Below are 20,878 nucleotides of genomic sequence, written 5' to 3' on the forward strand. Positions count from 1 at the left end.
AATAGAGGAGGGGTTTGAGGGCTGCGCACACACTTGAACCCTCCCCTCTTGGCGCGTCCCTACCCCTCCACTTCTCCTCCTCCGCGGCGCTTGGCGAAGCCCTGTCGGAGAACTACAAGCTCCATCGCCACCACGCGCGTCGTGCTACCGAAGCTCTCCCTCAACTTCTCCTCCCCCTTGCTGGATCAAGAAGGAGACATCCCCGGGATGTACGTGTGTTGAACACGGAGGCACCGTTCGTTCGGTGCTTGGATCGGATCTTTCGCGATTTGAATCGTCGCGAGTACGACTCCATCAACCGCGTTCATTGTAACGCTTCCGCTTAGCGATCTTCAACGGTATGAAGATGCTCTCCCTCTCTCATTGCTAACATCTCCTAGATTGATCTTGGTGACACGTAGGAAAATTTTGAATTATTACTACGTTACCCAACACCCGGCTCGGGCCCCTCTCCTGTCAGACGGCGCTGTCGGCCGGATATGGATGGGGAGAAGAGCTCCGTTGCTCCTATACAGAATAGTAGTTTGGCCATTTTTAGGACTGGTGTTATGCCGAAGGGGATCTTGCGTGTGGTGCACGCGAGATGCATCCAATGGCTGGTGGCAGTGATGCTAGGATTCGCGGTGCTCCGGTGGTTGGAGCCAGAGGCGAAAGGAGTTCTTGCCGGCGTTCCTCCCCCCAATAAGCTCGCTGGATCCTCAGATCCGGTGCTTGGTCTCATCCTTCCTTGCTTCTCTTTGAGCCACCATGAAGGTGGACAGGAAAAGGAGGGAGGGATGGGGCTAAGCCACCGATTCATCTATGTGAGTTTTTGGAGCCCAATCTTTGCAGCATCTGGCAGGGGGATTTGGTGCAGATCTGAGCCCCCTGAGGATTTCATCCTTGTGCTGCTGTATCTTATGGTCGAAGTAAAACCACACGGAGTTCCGACGATGAAGACCGGCTCCATGATTTCCTCCCGACCATTGAGCCAAAAGGGAGGCATCTTTTCCGGTGCTTCGTCGTGGTACTTTCTTTGTTTCCCTCCGGTGCTTTGCTGGCGGTGCTGTAGCCATTCCTCTGCCCCGAGTGGTCTCATTCCTGGCGTCGCTGGGATCGAGCCAGGTTCGAAGCCGGCGACAAGGACTCGATGGCGTCTCAGTTTTGTCTTCTGGGGTCCTTTCTACAAAATGTCCGGACTATGTTGTAACTTTCCTTTTCTGTTGGGTCCTCATGTAAAATGTTGCATGATTATCTAATATAAGTCTGGGTCATTCGGGACCCTTGTTATGTTAAAAAAAACTAGCTGAAGGAAGCAAAGTTCGACGGAAAAGCTTAGTTGAAAGAAACGACATATGAAGAGAGATAAACGACAATAGTGCACGTGATATGCGGGAGCAATATCAATTAAGAAACCAACCGAACGACTCTCGTGCGGGTCTATTAACAACCAACCCAACAAATCTTGATGGATGACTAACAACTACTAGATCAGACAAATCACATGCACCCGATCAAGCGTGATAGGAAACAAAGTATCTGTAGTGTGATGCCCAGCGCTGCCCTTACATAAAACCCTACCCATTTGGAAGTTTGTACTCAAAAGACAAACACACCAAACTCTTTTCATACACAATGAATGCACACACAAACACAAGCCAAAGAAGGCCCTCGAACCCATCTATGCATGCATATCTGTAGAGGAAGCTAAAATCGGTTGGGCAGCAGCGGCCGTCGATCCCCCGACGGACGGCCAGGGACAGATGCATCGACGCAAACCCGGCGTGGCGGCCTCGACCGACCGATGGATCGATGGATCGATCGGGATAGACCGACCGACTATAATAATAAACAACACGAGGGCCCTCCGCCATCTGCGTAAGACGCGAACGCTGCCCTCGCCTTGGCTCGCCCTCGGAGACCCAACAGCGAAGGCCATCAGCCGACCCCCGCCCCCGCCCCCGCCCCGCCCCCGCCCCCGCCCAGCCCCGCCCCACCGCCCGCCGCGGCGCTGCCCGCCGGCGAGATGGTGCCGCTCAACCACCCCGGCGTCGCCGCCGAGGTGCGGCTGGTGCTGCAGGGCGCCACCGACGCCGACCGCGACTCCGTCAGCCGCGAGCTCTGCCAGGTGAAAACCCTAGACCCGCCCCCCGCCGCCTCCCCACCGCCCGTCGCCCAGTCCGTCGCGTCGGATTAAGCCCCTCGCCCGCCCGGATCTAACCCGCCGCGGTTCGTATCAGCTAATCTTATTACTCGCCACAGCGGCGGTGCGTCCGCAGGATCGTTATACTGCATTCTGGGGTTGGGTGACCTAGATTCCGAATCGGTGATGCGTAGCTGTGTACCGCGTCATGTGGGCCAGGAATAGGTCGATTGTCTACTTCATCTATGTATATGCAGGGGCATGGCCTGCCTCCAGGCCAGAGCGTGCCAGGGCATGTTTGCCCGAGCTTACAGTTCCCGGCAATCCGTAAGCACGGAAGCGGTCCAGTAGTCCGCCTTGTACACGGCGTGCTGCTGATTCTGAGAGGCCGTTTCGCGGAATCCTGACCGTATCAGTAACGCTGCGCGCCACAAGACGACAACATACCTTTTCCACTCTACTTAATTACAAAGTAATTAAAATGGACTGGGAATTCATTACCCACGCTTGGATGCTCCGTCCTAATCGAGCTAGTCGAACCCGTCATGTGTATGCTTGCTGCGCAAATTGCAGGGCCCATATGTCCATTCAACGTATGTAGAAGGATTTGGTGATTGGGAATGACATTTGGCGATGCAGCACGTGGGCTGAGAGTGGAGACATGCCGATACCGTCTCGTGGGAATGTTCTCAATTGCAGACTAGGCGCGGTCTTGTTGGCGGGTGGTATCGGCATGCCCACAAGCAACTCGCAACCTTTGTGCACAACCCGGCAATTTATGAGAGAAATTTATTGCTTCAACCATTTCCGCATACAAGCAAAGTACCAATTAAATCTGAGTTCGGTACAGGTTTTCTGATATGTTTATCTTTCCACCTTTTCAGTTAGTTGATTATGGTCATGATGGATGTCTTTTGATGCTCCAAGTCTGTTTGGATGAAGTGCTGTTGAATGACAGGGAGGCCAAAAACTTGCAGTTGAAGCATGATCTTTTATCCTCCACTTTCAGATATTGTCTGGATAAAACTTACTTCAGCACTTGTTTCTGTGAGGCACTGATGCAGATAAAAACTGCTACAGATGGCCTCCTTGAGACTCTGTCGAGTGTACTGGAACTCTCAGCAGCCGAGAAAGTCGGTATCGGTCTTGCACTGTCAGATTCTGATAATTCAGGCATGAAGCTGAAAGGTAAACACTAGGTGGTGAAGTTAAACTCTGTGTTGAGTGTGTCAGGGTTGCCTCTTCTATTTTCAGTTGTTCGTTGACATCTACATTATTTTCATCATTCCAGGGCAACAATTTGCAATTGCTCAAATTGAGGAGTTGTGTTTGAATCCTAATCAATCGATACCAAACGACCAAATTCATGAAATTGTCGTCTTCCTTCACCAGACCGATGGCCTGACAAAGCATATGGATACTTTTAGTAACATTGCTTCTCTTCTAGAAGTTGGACAGAGTCCTTTTTTTGCTCCCATCCCCAAGGAGCAGTATGATGCTCAGTCAATAAATCCTTCAAGGTGTTTAATCTTTCACTAACCAAAATCTTTATGTTTTGGTTCACCCCATGTCCAATTGCTTACTTGTATTACCCCCTTATTTTCTGCGTCGTGCAGACATTTGGAGATGTACTTAGATAACACAAATGATGACTTCGAGTCACTTCTTTCTGAAATTGGGAAAGAAATAAGTATGGCGGATATCGTAATTGAGTTGGGTTATGGATGCACTGTTGACAGCACACAGTGTAAGGAAATACTATCCACTTTTCAGCCTCTTGATGATGTGGCAATATCTAAGTTGCTCGGGGCAGTTATTGGCACTCAAAATAGTCTCGGAGAGGCCCATAACACTTATGCAACCTTTGTATCTGCTATTCGGAATACCCACTTGAGTGAGTCACCTCAGTTAACTACATGGAACACGGATGTTCTTGTGGATTCAATCAACGAATTGGTGAGGGCTTACTCATCGTCATGCTGTATTCTTGTTCTTCGCTTCACGCTTTTGCATTCTAATAACTTGGTCGTTCTTTCCCATGTAGGTCCCAAGTACTAATTGGGTGCATGTTATGGAAAACCTTGATCATGAGGGATTTAGTATTCCTGATGAAGCAGCTTTCTGTTTACTGATGAATATATACGGCCGTGCTTGCAAGGTAAGCATATATGTGCTCATTTTCAGGCATTTCAACAGACACACATGCTTGGCTGACAAATTTCTTGAATAATACAGGATCCCTTTCCACTTCATGCTGTTTGTGGGTCAATGTGGACAAACACAGAAGGCCAGATATCATTTTTAAAGCATGCAATCTCTGCCCCTGCTACTATTTTTACATTTGCACATAGTTCAAGGCTGCTGGTACTATTTTCGTAACATGTGGCTTTACTCATGACAAGACCACGTACAATTCATACATCTAACAGTTGCAATTTCTTTTAGGCACTTCCGGACTTTGCAAGTCTTACTCCAGGTAATCATGCTTGGTCTTGCCTTGACCTTCTAGAGGTTTTATGCCAGCTTGCTGAAGTTGGACACACTGTGTCGGTGCGATCCATGCTCGAGTTTCCTTTGGGACATTGCCCCGAACTCCTACTTGTTGGTCTTGGACACATTAATGTATGGCTTCTAGTCCTGCTTAACAAACTACATCCAATTTTAATCATTTTACTATTGTTAACTCTCATGCTCTGCTATGCAGACTGCCTATAATCTCCTCCAATTTGAAGTGCTATCATGTGCTTTTCCTGCTCTTCTGAAGGATGCCACAAAGAGAAATGTGTTGAATCATCTCTGGCATATTAACCCATGCCTCACTCTTCGAGGATTTGTTGATGCTCATTCTGATCCAAGCTGTCTTCTGAGAATTGTTGGTGTGTGTCACGACCTGAAGGTCTGTATAGACACAGAAATATTGATAGTTGTCAAAATCAAAGACATTTTTTTTGCAACTTCTTCAATGCTCATTTTATTCCTGGAAGTTAGGGGTAATGTTAGGCTCTTTACAACTACAACAAATAGTAAGCTTTTCCTGAAGGAAGGAACAATAAATGTTGCTGGTGTACCTTGCACAACAATCACCCCGTACACTTCTGATATAGAATATTTGGTTACTGGCACCATTTGAAACTATAATGTTGTAATGTTATCTCAATATTTTGTCATTTTGTGTTTCATCCATTCAAATTTCATTTCCAATTGAAACAGATCCTATCTGCTGTCCTCGAGTCCACTCCATTTGCATTTAGCATTAGATTGGCGGCTGCTGCTTGTAGGAAAGATCATAGCCATCTTGAGAAATGGCTCACTGAGAAGTTAACTGTATACAAGGACGGTTTTGTCGAGGTAATATGCATGATTTTGCCCTAAACTACTGTCTTGATGATGCATGTATTTGTTGAAGTGTGATTCAAAGCATTGTGGTCAAATGTGTATATTTAAACTGTTTTCTTAACATGAGTATAATGAGACTGTTGATGTCCAAAGTTTTAGTTTCCCCTATTTACACTTCTGAGCTTTGTGACTCCCAGGAATGCGTTAATTTTTTGAAAGAAGCTATGAACGCCACTTCTTATGAGGTAGAGGGTACCATGGAACAACCTCAAGCTAGTGTTGTGGATATGTATTGGGAGGCTTGTCCTCCCGTTATAAAGGTTCGTGTCATTCTTGGTTATTGTGCTTCTGCAATTTGTTATTGGCTCTTTCTGTCAGTCGTCAATATTGTCACTTGCATTTGCAGGTTCTCCAGTCTCACTTGGGACAGCTCTTATCCAACCAACTCTCGGATGAACTAAGGGAATTGTATGCTCTGTATGATTCGAGAAACCAGGGTTTAGTAAGGGATAACCCTACCTCGGAGGGAGGTTCAGATGACGTTGAAGTAGAAGCAAACGCGTATTTCCATCAGATGTTTTCTGGACAGATAAACATTGATGTGATGATACAAATGCTCGCCCGCTTCAAAGAATCACCAGACAAGAGGTGCATTTCTGAGAATCTGAAAATTACATGTTATTTGCCTGTTACTCAACTTGTGGTTTATATAGTCACATAGAAACACTGCAAAAAAAAAGTATGCACAAGGAACTTAGAATCAACTGATGGTAATAAGCTGAAGTGTTGGATATTCAAGATTATAGTTGTCTCAAGAGTGGAAATACAATATTATTGGTCTCTTTTACAGCATAGGACATGATTTAAATACACCATCCCGTCTTCTGGTTATCTGGCTTTCTAGAAATTATTGTTATTTTAACTTGTTCAGTTCAGCTTCGGTTAGACTGCCCACGCAAAATTGAATGTTTTCAGAAGTTCTATGATTGAGTGTTATTTTAACTTGTTCAGTTCAGCTTCGGTTAGACTGCCCATGCAAAATTGAGTCTTTTCAGAACTTCTATGATTGAATCACTGACAGCATGTATTGTCTCCAAAGTTTCTTTGCAAAGTTGCATCAAATAATAAACACAAGCCACTAACTAGTATGCTATGTTTGTTCTCCAACTCTGTATAACAAAGTTTTTCCTGCGCTTATAGTTGTTCCGTTGTTGACAAATTGATTACATGAATGTTATGGATTTCCAGGGAGCAATCGATTTTTAATTGTATGATCTCAAATCTGTTTGAGGAATACAAGTTCTTTACGAAGTATCCAGATAAGCAGCTTAAACTAGCTGCCGTGCTATTTGGTAAGTATATCTCCACTTTGCTACACCTTCATAAGCCATTTATTATATTTCTCATTAAAGCACTGTTTTCTGGTTCTATGTCTTGTTGCTTAAACTGCTCGTGGCTTAGCAGGACTTAATTTACAGAATCTTTTTCCACACAAGTACAGATCCACTATCCAGTCTTGGAAATTACAGCTCGTAAGGGTTGCTGTGCTTTAGGCTTTTACTGTGTTGGATTTGGTTAGAACAATTCACACGTTCTTCCAGCAAGACCTTATCTTACTTTGCCAAGTTTGGGTTGCATTGTGTTTTTATGGGGGTTATGATAACTCCCTGACTGTGAGATGCCCACATGTTCTACGTTAGTTCTTCACAGATTTGTGTTTAGTTGCCTGTAACATACAATTTGTCACAGCAATAGTGTTCCACACTCTGTTCATTTCTGCTACATCAAGATTTGAATTAAGATTATAATAGTCCATTAGTAGTCTATATGCCTTAAATCAAGGGCTTGGCTGCTTGCATGGAACATATTCAGCTGAGGGGCAAAAGTCATCATCTGCTCCACTCAATTGTGCTGTTGTCTAATCCAATTCCATCTTCTAAAACAGGATCCCTTATTAAACATCAACTTGTGGCTCACCTTGGACTTGGGATTGCTCTACGTGCTGTTCTTGATGCCTTGCGCAAGTCTGTTGATTCAAAGGTAGCTCAAATCTGTTTTTGGTGTCCACATATATTTCACTGATCTGTGCAATCTGTATTCCTGATCGTGTTATTTGGACGCAGATGTTTATGTTTGGCACGACAGCACTGGAACAGTTCATGGATCGTGTAATAGAGTGGCCACAGTACTGCAATCACATATTGCAGATTTCGCATCTTCGAGCTACTCATGCTGAAATGGTCTCTGCAATTGAGCGAGCACTTGCCAGAATTTCATCAAGTCAAAATGAGCCCAACTCTGGCAACTTCCTTTCTACGGAGCAGCTTGTTTCTGGATCGTCATCTATTGAAACCATGGAGGTAACTCATCACAAAAACTTAAAAGAACAGGGTAACTAATCTTTGGGGCAACTGTTGAATTGGAACTGGTGGTGGATTGGCCATAAGGAATATATGCTTGGCATTTTGTTAGGATAATAAGATCCTGCCACTTGCTTACTGTTTTGATATGTTTTACTGCAACCTAATCCCTTTTCCTCATTGACATGGTTGGATTTATTTAGGCATCTGAACCATCATGGCAGTTAATGGGTACATCTCCAACTCAGCTAGGAAGGACACCTTATCCGTTGCAGCAAAGGCAACCGAGTGTCCTTGGGGACAGATCCAAGGTCTCCATCGGCACCTCTCAGACTAAGAGCATTTTACCTAGTCAACCTTCAGTTCCGCCGGCATCTGCTGATTCAGCCGTTAATCTAAAGGTATTTTTCTAATGAATCTGTAGGTATTGGAGATTCTCTATATGATTTCCTGTTACCTTGCCTGTTCATATTTCCACAAGTGAGATACGATGCAGTGCTGGTTTCTGATCTTACCTTTCTTTTCTGTTATTTGTGTAATTTGGACACCAGTAACTGCCCCTCTTTGACCACTAACAAAATATTCAATTGCAGACAACTGTTCCACCCTCTTCATTAGCTCACTCTACAAGCATGTCAAATACTGCTCATTCCACTAATTTTCTGCGCCCTCGAATTACCTCGACAGGTGACTTGATTGCTTGTTATTTTCACGTGAAAAGTGGTGATTACAATTTACTTCTTCTATAATCTCTATGCTAACCACTCCATGAATTATTTTTTGGTCCTTCTATAGTTTTGCCACGGCAACATTCCTACACTACAGGATTTGGAAATGCTTTAAATATTGAGACGCTTGTAGCAGCAGCGGAGCAAAGAGATAGTCCTATTGAGGTTAGTACTACTATTGTTTTCCTTGGCGTGTGCTCTTCTGGGAGAATACACAATGTGGTTGGGCTAATTGATTTACTTCTCTATTTAGACTCCTCCATCTGAAGTTCAGGACAAGATCTTGTTTATGATTAACAATATATCCACCTCTAATATGGAAGCCAAGGCGAAAGAATTTAGTGAAGTGCTTCAGGAACAATATTATCCATGGTTTGCCCAATACATGGTCATGAAAAGGTACCATACCCATTTGTTTCCTCTCTTTTCTGCACCAGTTTTTCTAATGTTGAAGCACTAATTGCATGTCCATTTTTGCAGGGCAAGCATCGAGCCGAATTTTCATGATTTGTACTTGAAATTCTTTGACAAACTTAACTCAAGATCCTTGAGTAAGGAGATGCTGAAAGCTACGTATGAAAACTGCAAGGTCGTGTTTACTCTAATTTGTCTACTTTTTGGCCTTGATAATGAAAACAAGTTTGTTGAACCTTAAGATTTTTTTTTATGCAGGTTTTGTTAAGATCAGATCTTATCAAATCTAGTTCTGAGGAACGCTCCTTGCTAAAAAATTTGGGTAGTTGGTTGGGAAAATTTACCATCGGAAGGAACCAGACATTAAGAGCTAAGGAAATTGACCCGAAATCTCTTATTGTGGAGGTACCTGTTTTGTACCAGATTTCTGCATTTTAGATTTCAGTCGCTGCATGCTTCTTCTGCCAAAATATTCTTTGCTGAGTTCAATTTCTGAGTTCTCTTCCTTCTACAGACCGTTCGGCCAATTTTGGGTCTCATTTGTTTCTATAGAACTTGCATTTTACCTATGTATGCGTGCATGTATTGGTGGAGTGATTCTGCCACGTGGTATTAAGCAATTCTGCTTGACAATCTTTTGAAACTATTATTTCAGGCTTATGAGAGAGGACTTATGATTGCTGTAATTCCATTCACTTCAAAGGTATGTACTTGCAGCACTCTCATTTGTATAAAACGAGCTGCCTGATGTCATGACCGGTGCTTGCTCTGCAGATTCTCGAACCTTGCCATTCAAGTATAGCATATCGTCCTCCAAATCCGTGGACGATGGGAATTCTTAGTCTACTTGCTGAGATCTATAATCTGCCAAACCTGAAGATGAATCTAAAATTTGACATTGAGGTTGTCAACTTTTTTGGTTGGACTGTCTTGTTGACTCTGTAGCTTTTGTTCTACTGTTACACTGTATAACTGTTATTATGTGGGATTTTAGGTCCTGTTTAAGAACCTCGGCGTCGACATGAAAGATGTAAAACCAACTTCCCTTCTTAAAGATCGAGGACGTGAAGTTGAGGGAAACCCAGATTTTTCAAACAAAGATGTTGCTTCATCTCAAACCCAAGTGTCTGCAGAGGTCTCTTCAGGCATCAACCCCACAGTAAAACATGTAGACCTGCAACCTGAGGTCAATAGCACTTCTCGTACCCTCAGCCTTCCACCTATGCTAAATCAGGTTGGCTTGGACAAGCATTATCAATTCAATAACGTTGGAGGGTGCATTCTTGTTTTATTATATTTTAAACATTTTTTATGCATGCAGTATACTGCTCCTGTTCGCCTCCCTCCTAACAGTATGTCGGAGGATGATAAAATTGCTCTAATGATGCCTGAGCAAGTCCCCTCTCACACCTTGACCCAGGTCCCACCTTCACAAACACCATTAGTATCACTATCGGCATCGCCATCGCCACTCTCTCTCACTCAGGTTTGCCATGCTACCATTTTCTCCCATCTTTTGCTGGATTACTAGATATTATATGTTATTCTGCAATTTCTCATCTGTTGTTTGCAGCTTTTGTCGCTGATTCCACATGATGAGATACGCTTCAAAATAAGTTCAAAACTTTTATCTCTTGGCTCACAGTTGCAGTTCAGCAAGTATGTTTGATGCTTCTAAACATAAATATCTGATGCTATTTGGATTTTACTGACTAGCTGAACTCCTGTTATTCCATAGAATCATGGGGGTGGCTCTGGATAAGGCTATCAAAGAGATAATACTCCCGGTCATTGAAAGAAGTGTCTCAATAGCAAGCAAAACTACGAAAGAAATTATTCTGAAGGTTCCCTTTCTTGTATTCATTCTGAAAGTTTTGTGTCATAGTGAAATTATTGTTATGTTACTGATGATAATGATAATTTACTTCCTGAAGGATTATTCAACGGAATCTGATTACAGTGCCGCAAATCGTTCTGCTCGTTTGATGGTTGGGACATTAGCTGGAAGTCTAGCCCATGTTACTTGCAAGGTACCTCTTGCTTGTTTTTAAGCCCTATAAGCACTGATGTTCGTCTGTGGTTTTGTCTTGTGGTTGTTTGTTCTTTATTGTTTTAATCTTTTGTGCAACCTATTATATTATTTCCTTTTCCCTCCGGTGTAGGAACCGCTCCGTGTTGCACTAAAATCTCATCTTCGAAGCCTTATTCAAAACCTTACCAGCAACAGTGAAACTGGTGATCAAGTAATCCATATTCTGATCAACGACAATTTGGATCTTGGTTGTGCAAGTATCGAGTCGGTAGCTACGCGCAAGGTACCTCCTTGACATGCTATCATGTCCATTGTCCTACTCAGCAAGACAGCAACACATATCCATGCATTATGTGATCTTCTATAGTCTAGTTCAGCAATTTGCATCCCAACATCTACCAATGATTTGCTTTCAAACTGTAGAACTGCCTGTTCTCTTTTTCTAATCACCCTTGAGCATGTCCCATTTAGCATTTTGCCAACATTGAACTACATTGGCGGAGTTGGTGAAGTTCACTCGTTAGCCTCATGACATGTACGCCATTTTGCAGGCTGTTGATTCGATTGAGGGTGAAATAACTCAATCCTTTTCACAACAAAGGAAGAAAAGAGAGGCAGCTGGTCCTGCATATTATGACTCTTTTACTTATGCTCAAGGTCCATTTGCCCCTGTACCTGAAGTGCTCCATACTAAGGCAGAGTCTCCTGCCCAACAACGAGTATATGAGGTGTAGCACCAGGACTTCAAATTGTCATTTGGAATTAATGCGTTATGTTTCTGTACTATACAAGTGATTAGCTGTATCTTGCTTTGTTGATTTCAGGAGTTTGTTCATGTATGGCAGAGCCATGGCCAAAGTGTTGGTGCTGCAGGTTCTGGTTCATCTGGTACAGCTGCTGTCTCGAGCAATTTTGGCGTACCTCGTGCTTACAGCCCAAGTTTAGCTCCAGCTTCCAGTGCTTTCTTGTCTAATCAAACAGCTCCACTTGCATTAACTCAGCCTACAGAGCTGGTGTATGAGGAATTGATTCCTGGCGCTGCACCACTTTCTAGGTACGCATACCTTGGTACCTTTTGGTTTTGAAATGTTGTTTGCTCGAGCTGCTATCAATAGATCTATGAATATCTTGTGCCTTGTAGTGATTCTCCTGCTCAAGTTGGGACCAGTGACTCTTCTGGCTGGCTTGGTGGAACCATTGGCGATGCATCGACATCTCCTCCATTGATGTCTAATGACCTTCCTGTGGGAGGAATAACGGTCACGACCGACATAACTTATCCTCTTCATTTCATGCATACATGATATATGACAGACTTCTAAATCCTATTTCAATAATGTACCAGGATTTAAATGCTATGATGCCACCTCCAGCTACAGTTTCTGACAATCTAGGGTCTGCTTTACCAGATCCTTTGAGCACTAGTGATGCTATGGAAAGATACGAACAAGTTTCGCAAAAGGTAATGACATTTGGAGATATATATGTGAACTGATAATCAGAAACGCATGAACTATCCTTCAAAATTCTTTATGATTTACCGGCTGCTATCTATCAGAATGAATACTAATTTTATATTTAACATATGTGTGGGTAATAACAGAAAACACCTTATGCAAGGAACTAGTGTCTCTTAATGTTTTCAAAGGGCTACCTTTATATGTTTAAAACATTTTAGCCATGTGTGTCAGTTACTTTATTGAGTTTTAGGACTTGTCATCATATGTTCTGTATTAATTTATTATCATCATAAGTTTTTGTTGAATATACATCTGATTGTATATCTTAGTTTCTAACCAAAGTAGCCCTGTTCTTTGCTACGGATACATACAAGTATATAATGGATCAAGTTAATCCATTTCTACCGGCTCACTAGTCCGGTTCTGCCTAGGTAGGTGTCATGTCTACACTTCGTGCTTCTTTGTCACCTGTGTCATGCTTTATTTTAGTTGGAGACATCTTAGTAGGTTATTAAGTTGGTTTGTTGGGTATGGAGGAGCTCCATTATGTTTCTGTTAGTTACTGTGTAATTTTTTTTAGAGATTTTTTACAAAGTTGAAAAGGGAGGTGGGTGCGGAGCCACCTCCAACACCCATTTATTTAACATTAGAGATAAATATTTAGGATAGTTACGTTTCAAGATGTACCATCGCATGTGGCGTTGTCAAGTGGGCCCAAGGCCCACATGTCAGTGGCACATTGTTTGCATGTCTTTGTGATTATGCAGAGCTGTCTGCAGTCATATTTAGCCAACTCCAATAACTCTTAATTTCTGCAGAATCTCCTATCTCTGTTTTGCTTAGGTAACATTTTGTTTTGCTTAATGATTTGTTGTTATCCTCCAGCTGGAAGTCTTGATTGCCAAGGATGGTAAAGATGTGGAAATCCAGGTCAGTAAACCGTCATTACTTCTACTACACATGCTAAGCTTCCTCTGTAGGAATTTAGTGCTTCTGTTTTAGGCAAAGTGTGGCCTCTGCCACTGGTACTGTAGTCATGTGTTGTGAACAAAAACCAATGTGTGAATACTGTGGCAAGAGAAACAATATGTCATCCTCCAATGTAGCAACTAATAAGTGTAAACTAATGAGTGTGGTGCACCACTGTGTTTTTGGGCAATATCTGCTGTGAACCGAACAGCTCATTGATCTAAGTTATCACACTCTGCTTTGGTTCATTGTTTAGTAAATCAACTCATATATTTTATCTAATTGTTACTAACTTGTCCTTCATTGTATTGTCTTGTTCAGTCTGTTATTGCGGAAGTTCCTGATATATTACTCAAATGTGTTAACCGGGATGAGGCTGCATTAGCTGTTGCACAAAAGGTAAATCTTGTTCATTTTGTTAAGGCAATTATTCGTAATACTCTGTTAATTGTTCTTCTGACCTTTTTTTCTTGGTGTCTGTGGTCTCAGGTTTTCAAAAGTTTATATGACAACTCATCAAATAGTGGTTATGTCATGTGTTCTTTAGCAACTTTAGTTGCGATACGGGACGTATGCAACCTTGTTGTCAAAGAGCTAATGAATTGGGTATGTTTCTTTATGGTATATATATACCCTTTGTTTTAGTTACCTTTTCGTTTTCCTGGTATTCCATATAATTCATTCTTGTTGTGCTACGTCATTGTAGTTCGTTGTTGTTGATCGAAAGGGCTATGCCACTCATATTCATCCTTGAGCCTTAATTTCATCTGAATGCTATGTTTAAATTTGTTATGCTTCCTTTATTTAGTTGCATTTGCGTGCAATATGTCGGGTAAAGTTGCAGCTTTCCTGAAAGATGCAGCATGCCTTGCTATATAGCCAAGGTTGATTCTGCTATATTAGAATTTTTCATTGAGTGTGAATTGTCCTTTTGCCAATAATATTCAGTGTTACAAACAACGTACCAACAATACAGATTACGACCCTTATTTCCATTTTGATATTAGCACTTGCACAGAGGTTTATGCCACGTACTTGAATCCTCGTTGTGTTGGAGAGATCACCTCATTGATATTTCTTCTTTGGAATGGAGTTTATCAACTGTGCTCTTGGTTTGCTGTGATCGTTCTGTAGTTCTGAGGTTGGGGACTTCACACACATTTTTTTAATTATCTTGTCAACTATTTGTGCGCAGGTAATCTATTTGGACGACGAGAAGAAGTTTCATAGTGAAATTATCGTTACTCTTATTCGTTCTGATTTGCTGGATATCAGGGAGTACACTATTCATTTAGCAAAGCTAATTGACGGTGGAAGAAATAGTAAGTTGAAGTGTTCTGTTTTGTAATCTATAGTACTCCCTCTGTTTCTTCTTATCTTTAAAAGGTATATAATTTTTATCTATTGATTGGGTTGCCAAATGTTTCCTTTCTCCTTCTCAGAGGTTGCAACAGAATTTGCCACGTCACTTGTCCAGACATTGATTACTCAGGACTCTGCTAGTATCTCAGAACTTTATGATGTTCTTGATGCGCTATCAAAGGTAACACTGATTGTCTAAGCTGCTCTATATATTCAGTTCTTGATGCGCTATCAAAGGTAGAAACTGTTAAGCTTCATGCACTAGCCAACGCAACCAAAAGTCCGAACTGATGGAAAGGGCTAGTGCAATCCACATATACTATAACACCCCCTCTCACGTTTGACGGGGAAGACAAGTCAACACGTGTAACCGGAAGAGAGCGACGGCGCGCGAAACTCACGTATGACTCAAGAGGTCTCTACGTGGACACAAAGGGGGCTACCAGCAAATTTTTAAATAAATTGTGGCGCGGCGGAGGACCGTGGCGAGGGCACTGGTGCGGCTGAAGACCGGTGAGGGCGCGGGGCGACGGAGATCAGGCGACGGGGCGGCGTGGAACGGGGCAGAGCACGAGCCCGATGTAGACAGGGACACGGGCAGAAGCTGCAGGCGCGAGTGTCGGCAAGAGAGAAGAAGCACGAGTTGCGCGTGCGAAAAAAAAACCTAGGGCTCTGATACCATGTTAAGCTTCATGCACTAGCCAACGCAACCAAAAGCCCGAACTGATGGAAAGGGCTAGTGCAATCCACATATACTATAACAGAAACAACTTTTGGTTTGCAGATTTCAAGGAGGCCAGGTTCACCTGATTTTTTGCAACAGTTGACTGAGATTGCAAGGAATAATGCCAACAATGCTCCTGGTTTTGCTTTTGGGAAGGATGACAGACTTAGACAATCGAAGGATAAAAAGGTTAGGCCACATTTATTAATGATCTTGTCATTGTTCACATTGACTAGTGTGTCTCGTACCTTATAGGAACTTCTGTTCTCAAAACACAGTCAGTGACACAATTGTATATCGCTCTTGTAATTTTGTAGGTTCTACCTAGCCGAGCAAACAAAGAGGAAAACAGTGTTAACGACCCCATTGTAGCTGATTCTGTTGCTTTTCAAGACCAGGTATCTTTGTGAAACTTGTTTAGTAGCATAAACTTTGAATTCTGAATATTTACTAGAATTTTGTTTTGATTTATGTGAATCTTGAAGATAGAATCGTAAGCTTTTTCTTTGCTTTGTGTATGCTTCAGATGCTTATTTGTTTCTGATATCCCCTTATTTGCTAGTTGACTTCAGTAGCGCCTAACAATAGTATATATTTAAGTTTGACCGGTCATCTGGTTTTGTTGCCATAATTTTATTCTATAGTGACTAGCCACATCCATGACAACAAATATGTTACATTGATGTTTTTCATGAAATAATTTTAGTATAGTTAAGATAATATATAAATCTTTACTTTATCGGACTGAGTTGTATATGCTAGGAAGTTGATGCATTATGTTGGTTGATTCATAGGTCGCACACCTATTTTCTGAGTGGTGTCAAGTATGTGATCATCCAAGTGCTTGTGATGCGGCGTATAGTCGTTATGTTCTGCAGTTGCAACATATTGGCCTGCTGAAGGGAGACGAATTTACTGAGCGTTTCTTTCGAATTCTCACGGTGATTATTCTACTCGTAGATTGTATATTATATATTCTTTTTTATTACTTTCATGCTAATTTCGAATCAATCAGGAACTTGCTGTTGCACACTCTCTAGTCTCTGAGCAAATTACTGCTCCTGGTGGATTGTCCCCACAGTCATCACATATATCATATTTCCCCATTGATTCATATTCGAAGCTTGTGTCTGCGGTGCTAAAGGTATCAATAAAGTTACTTTGTACACATCTTTCTTATTACTTTGGAGTTGTTAAAGGACCAAATCTTTTTTTGGCTTTCAACTTGTTATGTTCGTGAGCAAGAACTGGCATGTGAATAATGTTTCTGCTAATGAAACCAGAAATAAATGGGCTTTATAGGACCAGAATGCAGTTGATTAATTTATTTGCCTGTCATGTACTCCCTCCGTAAAGAAATATAAGAGCATTTAGATCACTAAAGTAGTGATCTAAGCGCTCTTATATTTCGTTACTGAGGGTGTACTTCTCTTTTGTTTATTTTGTTTCCGGTGACATGCCTTATAATTTGATGCATATACCTCAAGAAATGGACATGAGTTCTTAATGATTTATTATATGTACCTTTGTGAGTAATGTAGCATTCTGTTTCTTTAGCTCAATTGAGCTGTTGTTTGTCCTGTATACTGTTGGTTGTTGTTTTAGTATGGATTATTTGGCAAAATCACTCGTATGCTTCTTATAGCAAATTTATCCACATTTTCTATAGCTAGCCACAAGGAGTAATATTAAACATAGAAGTTATTTCTCACAAGTTTGATGGCATGCATAGAAGATTAATGCTCTCTATTATCTTGGGTACTAATTGCTCTATATTATTTTTCTTCAGAACTGTTCAGTGGAAATAGGACCAAACAAAGGCAGCCTTCTTCCCAAGGTCCGTATCTAGAAACCAGTGATAACCCTTTTGCCCCTAGACTAGTTAAGGAATGTATATTCAAATTCTAAATTCAGAAGTTCAAGTTACGGAATCTTTCATGCCAATTACTTGGAAGTACTGATGTTAAACTGTTTTCAACTTGTCCAGATTCTGTTACTGACAATTAGGATCATCCAGAAAGAAGCTGAAGAGAAGAAAGCTTCATTTAACCCCCGACCATACTTTCGTCTGTTTATAAATTGGCTGAATGACCTTATTACATCTGAACCTCATCATGATGGAACTAATTTGCAGGTACACATCCCTTTAACTATGTATAGTTAATTATTTATTGTACCAAGAGCAATATAACATCCTTGTTTGGTATATCAGGTTTTGACTGCATTTGCAAATGCATTCCATGTACTGCAACCCCTGAGAATTCCTAGTTTGAGGTTTGTCCATCATTTTTGGCTCACTTATTAATTTTCTCATCCTATGTCAACTACATGCTAAGTCATCTGGTATTTCTGAATCCTCGTTGTTAGTTCAACTTGCGGTATATCCTAGCTCCCCCTTGGGATTATGTGCGCATGGTTGCTTCTGCTTCTACTGCTTGCTGTGTACTTGTTATCGTCAGACCCAAATCCTGTAATAGAGTTTCGATTTTTTGACTGCAGCTAAACCCGAATATTCACTTAGAGTTGTACCATGTTTGAAATCTGTATTGGTCATATTTTGTTATTATCTGATTTAACACTGTTCTATTGCAGCTTTGCTTGGCTTGAGTTGGTGAGTCATAGAACCTTCATGGCAAGACTGCTGAAGGGCAATTCACAAAAAGGGTGGCCTTTTTTCCATCGGCTGCTTATTGATCTGTTCAAATTCATGGAACCGTATTTGAGAACTGCTGACCTTTTAGAACCAGTTAATCCCCCCTCCTCCCCCCTTCTTTGATAACTTTTCTCATTTTTCTTGTTCAAGTAATTATGATCCAGTTCTTATATCCTTTGTGTTTGTTTTACTTAGGTGCACCTTATGTACAAAGGGACTATGAGAGTGCTTCTTGTACTACTACATGACTTTCCTGAATTTCTGTGTGACTATCACTTCAGTTTTTGTGACGTGATCCCTTCCAGTTGCATTCAAATGCGCAATGTCATTCTTAGTGCTTTTCCGCGCAACATGAGACTTCCAGACCCATCTACTCCTAACTTGAAGGTCTATCTTAGGAGACATAAAAGTTCCTTTGATTCTCTTAATTTCAGACAATATCTGACTCTTGTTTCTGTGGCAGATTGATCTGCTAGCTGAAATTTCAGTACCTCCACGAATCATGTCAGATGTCGATGGTGCCCTCAAGTCAAAGCATATGAAGACTGATGTCGATGAGTATCTTAAGGTGATAGCATTTATTTATATATGTTGAATTGCTCATGTTGCCTGGGACCTTTATTTTACAGCTTTGTTGAATCTTGACCTGTATTGTGCAGAGACCAGAAGGCTCATCCTTTTTGAGTGATCTGAAGCAAAAGTTGCTGCTGCCCCAGAATGAAGCTAATGTTGCTGGGACACGCTACAATGTGCCTTTGATGAATTCACTTGTTCTCTACATTGGCATCCAAGTGAGTATCTTTTTCTTGTCATGAGGTGAAATTACAGTAGGAATTGCTTCTTCTGAGTACTTGTTCATAGAACAGTTCTTTCCTACAAAAAACTTGAGATTGTCCTCTTTTCGTGTCTTTGTGCATGCTTTTTTTTCTCTCTTCTTTTATTTGTTATATGTCATATTCTAACCTGGTATTTGGAAATACAATAACATTTCAGGCGGTGCAACAACTGCAAGTGAACAAGGCTAATGCGTCTGCTGCGTCAGGACAGCAGATTAATCATAGTACAATGGATATTTTTCAGATTGAAACAGCCACTGAATTTTTCAAATATCTTGTAACAAACTTGGATACAGAGGGGCGCTACCTATTTTTGAATGCGATCGCTAACCAACTGCGCTACCCGAATAGCCACACACACTACTTCTCCTTCATCATACTGTATCTATTTGCCGAAGCTACCCAGGTATATGTTTCAGTTTTTTACTCCTCGTATAATGGACATTTTATTCTTATTTGATAGCCTCCGCCAAATTTTGTATTTGCTGTTTTTATCCGACTGACCTCATAACATATCTTTCCAATAGCCTCAATGCCATGCCCCTAAAAGAAAAAAAAAACTTGAATGCTACGAACTTGTTTGGTGCAAGTGAGTGATTGAATCTAGTGTGTTTGCATGTTAACTAACAATGGAGTTGGAACTCGAATTTGCAGGAACATATCCAGGAGCAGGTAACCAGGGTTCTCTTGGAACGTCTGATAGTGAACCGTCCTCACCCCTGGGGATTACTCATTACCTTCATCGAGCTGATAAAGGTAGGCTCTCCACGTGTATTTTTCTTTTTTATGTTTGGCGAAATCAAGCATCGCAATGTCACTCATGAATGCGAAATTATTACTTTGTTAGAACCCGCGCTACAACTTTTGGAACCGATCCTTCACACACTGCGCGCCTGAGATTAAACAGCTGTTTGAGTCGGTGGCAAAGTCATGCGGTGGAGCCGCTGGAAAAGCAGTGGATGATGGCTCTGATGGCGGCCACTAATGCATCTAGTTTCTTGTAAATAGTTGCTGCCTGTCATGGCCTGTCTAATGGGACGATGAGCGGTCTGACTTGCTGGCAGATTTGTTTTGTATCATAGTATTGTAACTGGATATTGTGTGATGAGGATTGTAGCGAACCGTCTTAACCATTAGATGTTTCATAGTTAATGCAAATATTACTCTTCATATTGTTTGTGAAAATCAGGTGTTTTGTCTTGTCTTGGTAATTTGTTAGTGGTTGTAGCCCTGTCATGATTTTGGTTGCTGGAAAGGGTCTTTAAATCGCTGAGCAAGCAATAAACAGTTAGGTCTTAGTACGAAGTTAGTATAAAGCTGAGTCATTTATTTTGCAGTAAGCTAATCAATAAATGCTTAGATTTTATAGTACCGATTGAATTTAAATCAATAAAATATGTAAGTTCTATGGTACTGAATGGGCATCCTCTAACCCTCCTTAGTTGAATTAATATTTACTTTTAAAAATTTAGCTAATTGAACTAAGTAGGTTGCGGGCACCCTAAAGTTCTATATTTTATGGGAGATGCTGTGAGGGGCAGCATCTGTCGGGATTCGCATAATCTCGTGTGGTCCAGGCTGTATTATTGGATTAATGTGGTTCGATTTAATACACCCAATTTGAACCCTAATCCCTCCGCCCTGTGGTTGTAGTCGCCGCCATCTCTACCCCTGTGTTTGGGTTCTGTGGTCTTTTACATTTGTGTCCCTAAATCGAATCTCTACACATATTTATCCTAATTTTAGAGCATGCTCAAATTTATCCCTCTGCCATTAAGTGACCTTATAGAAATGCACTTCTGTTTTCGTTCGGTCAAAGGGATTTGACTATCTACAGGGCATTTGTTGGACATTTTGCCCCTGCCTTCATTTGTCACTTACA

At 41.6% G+C, this 20,878-nt stretch overlaps 1 protein-coding gene across 1 annotated transcript; it reads left to right on the forward strand.

Annotated features, from left to right (window-relative positions):
- The first annotated feature begins 1,989 nt into the window (after positions 1 to 1,989).
- Positions 1,990 to 20,181, forward strand: LOC123449980 (CCR4-NOT transcription complex subunit 1-like). Its single transcript, XM_045127367.1, has 51 exons — positions 1,990 to 2,107; positions 3,007 to 3,310; positions 3,414 to 3,642; positions 3,739 to 4,078; positions 4,167 to 4,280; positions 4,358 to 4,486; positions 4,568 to 4,744; positions 4,827 to 5,018; positions 5,333 to 5,470; positions 5,656 to 5,778; positions 5,865 to 6,106; positions 6,707 to 6,810; positions 7,404 to 7,498; positions 7,582 to 7,818; positions 8,022 to 8,219; positions 8,412 to 8,505; positions 8,614 to 8,711; positions 8,800 to 8,945; positions 9,027 to 9,135; positions 9,219 to 9,365; positions 9,616 to 9,663; positions 9,735 to 9,863; positions 9,955 to 10,194; positions 10,282 to 10,446; positions 10,534 to 10,619; positions 10,699 to 10,804; positions 10,895 to 10,990; positions 11,123 to 11,275; positions 11,544 to 11,720; positions 11,817 to 12,046; positions 12,134 to 12,251; positions 12,338 to 12,454; positions 13,338 to 13,382; positions 13,743 to 13,820; positions 13,911 to 14,027; positions 14,617 to 14,743; positions 14,864 to 14,964; positions 15,568 to 15,696; positions 15,825 to 15,905; positions 16,302 to 16,448; positions 16,523 to 16,651; positions 17,297 to 17,344; positions 17,495 to 17,641; positions 17,720 to 17,781; positions 18,100 to 18,253; positions 18,356 to 18,547; positions 18,624 to 18,728; positions 18,820 to 18,951; positions 19,154 to 19,402; positions 19,651 to 19,752; positions 19,844 to 20,181. Exons 1-51 carry the CDS (start codon positions 2,006 to 2,008, stop codon positions 19,979 to 19,981), a joined length of 7,266 nt encoding a protein of 2,421 aa, XP_044983302.1. The 5' UTR covers positions 1,990 to 2,005; the 3' UTR covers positions 19,982 to 20,181.
- The last annotated feature ends 697 nt before the right edge of the window (positions 20,182 to 20,878 follow it).

This window comes from Hordeum vulgare, chromosome 4H (assembly GCF_904849725.1).
Source record: "Hordeum vulgare subsp. vulgare chromosome 4H, MorexV3_pseudomolecules_assembly, whole genome shotgun sequence".
Taxonomy (NCBI): domain Eukaryota; kingdom Viridiplantae; phylum Streptophyta; class Magnoliopsida; order Poales; family Poaceae; genus Hordeum; species Hordeum vulgare.

Excerpts from the sequence above, each read along its gene's own strand:
- LOC123449980 (XM_045127367.1), top strand. The coding sequence starts at position 2,006 with ATGGTGCCGCTCAACCACCCCGGCGTCGCCGCCGAGGTGCGGCTGGTG. Across the intron at positions 4,079-4,166 it reads TGGATTCAATCAACGAATTG|GTCCCAAGTACTAATTGGGT; the intron begins GTGAGGGCTTAC and ends TTTCCCATGTAG. Across the intron at positions 18,254-18,355 it reads CTGCTGACCTTTTAGAACCA|GTGCACCTTATGTACAAAGG; the intron begins GTTAATCCCCCC and ends TGTTTTACTTAG.